Raw genomic sequence first — 3,863 nt, forward strand, 5'->3', positions numbered from 1 at the left:
TCATCATTAGAAAGCCCAATATACACTTAATTATTTTTTTCCCATCTTTAATACCTATTATACAATTTTCCTAATATAACAATATTAAATCAACTCTATTTTGATTTTCCCATTTCCCATTCCCCATTTTTAGAAGGGTTAGAGAACTTTGTAGACATTTTCGTGATACAACATTAACAAGCCCACGAATAAAACACTTAATAATTTGCCACTCCAAAAAACTGCTAATCCAGACTATTTTGACAGATCTTCCATATATTTAAATAAATTCATGCCTCAGACTCCACATTAGAGCAGAATCCCGTCATCCTTGGTGTTGATATGGTCAACTGCTTGCGTCATCTTAGAATTAGTATTTCCCATGGCTTCACTTGGCTCTCTTTTATATGTATACAAGCAGGACATAGTCAGGAAAATTGCATAATTAATGAGACTTAGAACAACTAACAAGGCATAAAAGTAATCGAGCCGTGAGGCATTCAGGTTATCCAGTATCCAACTTTTGTGTCCATGTCTTCCAGTAACGTTTGCAACAACTGTTAGAATTGCACTGCTTAGAAAGGAGCCAAGTGCTTGAGAGGCCGCAAACATTGCATTTCCCATACTTCGCATACTCTCTGGAGCTTGACCATAAAAGAATTCAAGTTTGCCCAACTCCACCATTGCTTCTGTTATTCCCATTATTGCTAACTGTGGAATAAGTGTGACGAAACTTAGAGGAACAATTTCATTCATATCGTTTGCAATTCCATGGCTTTTAATTACATTTAACCTTACAACTTCGGCTCCAGCAGCCACTGCCATAGAAATAGTCTGGATTACCATACCCGCACCAATCCTCTGAAGTACAGATATGCCTCGTTGGTTTCTTGTTAATTTTCTTGACAAAGGCATTATAAGGCGATCGGAGATTACTATGGTTATTAGCATTGGTATTTGAAGAAAAACACCAATACTGCCAGAAGGAATTTGAAATTTCGATCCCATTTTTCTATCCATTGTCATTGCCTGCTTGATGAAGAGAGTTGCTGCTTGTGCTAACATTGTACTGGGAAATATGACTGTCAGCCAAATGGGAAGAACTCGTATCACAAGCTTTGTCTCCTCTATATCGGTCACAGAGCAGGGATTAATATGTCCCGAATTTATAACTGCCGCTTTATCAAAGATCCTGCAATGCATGACAAAACCCAGCATTTAGTTGTTGAAATGCCTTTCCTCTAAAAATATAAAGCCCTATACAATTTTACAAACCTGAGACTTTTAGTGTGAGCAATTGGGTATCTGCCTTGGTTTGTGTATTCCTTTGAATCCACTTCATGAAGATAAGTTGCATCTGTAGGAACCTGCACTTTTCTATTTTGAATCATCCTAACAATAACATTCCCAACACGCTGCAACGGTTTACCTTGAACAACTTTGTATCTATAAATTGGTGATCCTATGATGAATACAACGTAGACTATTACAATCAAACAAGTTATAATCCCATATCCCACTCCCCAACTGATGTTGTCTTGAGCATACACAATAAATGTCTGACCAAACAGACTTCCAAAGAATACTATAAAAATCCACCAGTTAAAAAACGAGTTCTTGTACATTTTTTCCTTGGGATGGAGATCATCGAACTGATCTGCACCAAATGTGGAGACATTAGGTCTAGTTCCGCCTTGACTCAGAGCTAGAAGATATAAAGCAAAGTAAAAAATCACAATTTGCAGAGAAGAAGCCTTTTCACATCCTAGTGGTTTCAAAGACTTCAAAGATACTGCTAGGGTCATAATTCCTATTCCCTACAGAAAAAGATCAATCTCAAAATCACCAATACGGTATCTAAGTTCCTCCCTTTAATAAAGTCAATATTGGTAACAATCAGAGGAAATCATGATGAGTAATTATCAGTATATAGATACATGAAAAGCCAGCGAATGTCCTAAAGCGTCCCAAATATGTATCAGCAATATATGCTCCAAGCATGGGCTTGAGAGAAAGTGTGCCAACCCAAATGCTGACATTATTGGAGGAGGAAACAGTGCCTTCGTGCAGCTTGGTTGTCAGATACACCACTAAATTTACCCAAACACCCGCGAAAGCCAATCTTTCAACAAGTTCATAACCTATATAAACAAAATTAGAAACCAACAATCAGTTGAGGAAAAAAATGACTCGTAAACAACAAATAGTTCAAGATGGGAAAACTAATACCAATAATAAGAGAGCAAGCTCTCCACCCTCCAGACTTTGTTCTTACACTAGGTCTTCCTTTCAAATCAACAGAGCCATGAGAAACAAGTTCCTCCATTTCATTACCCATGACAGAACAATGCCTCCCTTTCTAAGTGGTTTTCAGGAGAGATCAATGTTTCATGAGTTTTGAGTTATAGATTTAGCTTGGAGAGCTTGCTCTATTCCATTGAAATTTGAGCTACTTTATTCATTTCTTTTTTCTGTTGCGTGTAACTTTCTACATTAACAACTACTACCTACAATGCTTTAAAATGCCTGACTTAGTATTTCTTGTGGACAGAATATAGAATGAGATTCTAAAATCTATTCAAACAAAAAAGTTGGTAGAAGTAGTTGAGTGGTCTCTCTAATATATTATAATAGCAGTTAAGAACAAAATTATTCTGAGAAAGAACAAATAATGAAAATTGTTCTTCAATTCAGCTTGACAGACTGAAATAAATAGGATAATTTCCCTGTTCGAGATAAGCATACAAAACCTAATAATCAGTATACAAACCCTGCCGACTTTCTCTCAAACTATAATATTGTTGTGCGCTGCACTCTGAGCAGAAATAAATGGAGTTTGATGTAATAGAAATACAATAAAACTGACTCGTGAAGTCGACTACTCAGCTAGCGAATATGGCATTCTGTTTTTTTTTTTTTAAATCGCCCATGATTAAGAAGCGTGTAGATTGCAGAGGTTTTTTTATTAGTTTTCTTAAGTTGTATACACTACTGATTGTCTGCTTGTCGTTCTGAACAAATATTTATTCACTTATGATGTGGAAGCATTGAAATTGAATAGGTTAAATGTCAATTTCTTCATTAGTTTTTCAAGCTTCTGTACTTCTTTATTAATAAGCACCAATAGTTGTTTAAACTAATGTCGATGGGGTCCTTTTTTATAGGATACCTATAATGTGTAGTAATATCGCGACATTGTAAATTAGAAATTTTACATCATATACTCCTTGATTTTATTTATATCTAAAACATTTTTGCATCGACCTGTCAAAGTCGTTTTCTTGGTCATCTAGTCTTCACTACGAATGCGTACGTCCATATGATAGATTCTAGCAAGCTACGTAGATTCTAGTGGTGAAGGGAGTTAAACACTTTCCTAGTTCCTTCCACATTTTCTCTTTTCATCTATTTGATCAATCTCATGTTCTTAGGCTTAATGTGGTTAGGTGAAAAAACAAACGTGTTATTGATTATGAGAAACCTCTAACCATGACCACCTCAAAATGTTCTCTTGTCTATCGTATGTACATAGTTACTATAAAATTTTAAATTTCATCCAATTTGGGTGATGACCAACTAGCAGGGGAAATTCACTTGGCAGAAACAAGGGACTAAGTGACACCGATGAGTGCCAAGTTACTCGGCACCTATAGTGACCAAGTAAGCTCGGTCAACACTGAGACTCCGTCGATGCTAAACTAAGTTATCTTGATTAACAAAAAAGCTGAGAGACCTTGGACAACTTGGTCAGGTAAGGACAGAGGGTTCTCGGTTAACACAGTGACCGAGTGACCTTGGTCAACACGACTAGGTGGAATACTCAGACAAGACACAAACAGGACAATGACTGAGCTAGAATGGAATGCAATTTACAAGGGGACCGA

The 3,863-nt window shown here is 36.6% G+C and overlaps 1 protein-coding gene across 1 annotated transcript; it reads right to left on the minus strand.

Moving 5' to 3' along the window:
* Window positions 1-288: 288 nt before the first annotated feature.
* Window positions 289-2,317, minus strand: LOC149546980 (protein NRT1/ PTR FAMILY 5.1-like). Its single transcript, XM_089794083.1, has 4 exons — window positions 2,209-2,317; window positions 1,904-2,120; window positions 1,255-1,797; window positions 289-1,171 (listed from the first exon to the last, which is right to left on the minus strand). Exons 1-4 carry the CDS (start codon window positions 2,315-2,317, stop codon window positions 289-291), a joined length of 1,752 nt encoding a protein of 583 aa, XP_089650209.1.
* Between the last annotated feature and the right edge of the window lie 1,546 nt (window positions 2,318-3,863).

This window comes from Cupressus sempervirens, chromosome 7 (genome assembly GCF_028749045.1).
Source record: "Cupressus sempervirens isolate cs-2001-9-10 chromosome 7, ASM2874904v1, whole genome shotgun sequence".
Classification (NCBI taxonomy): Eukaryota; Viridiplantae; Streptophyta; class Pinopsida; order Cupressales; family Cupressaceae; genus Cupressus; species Cupressus sempervirens.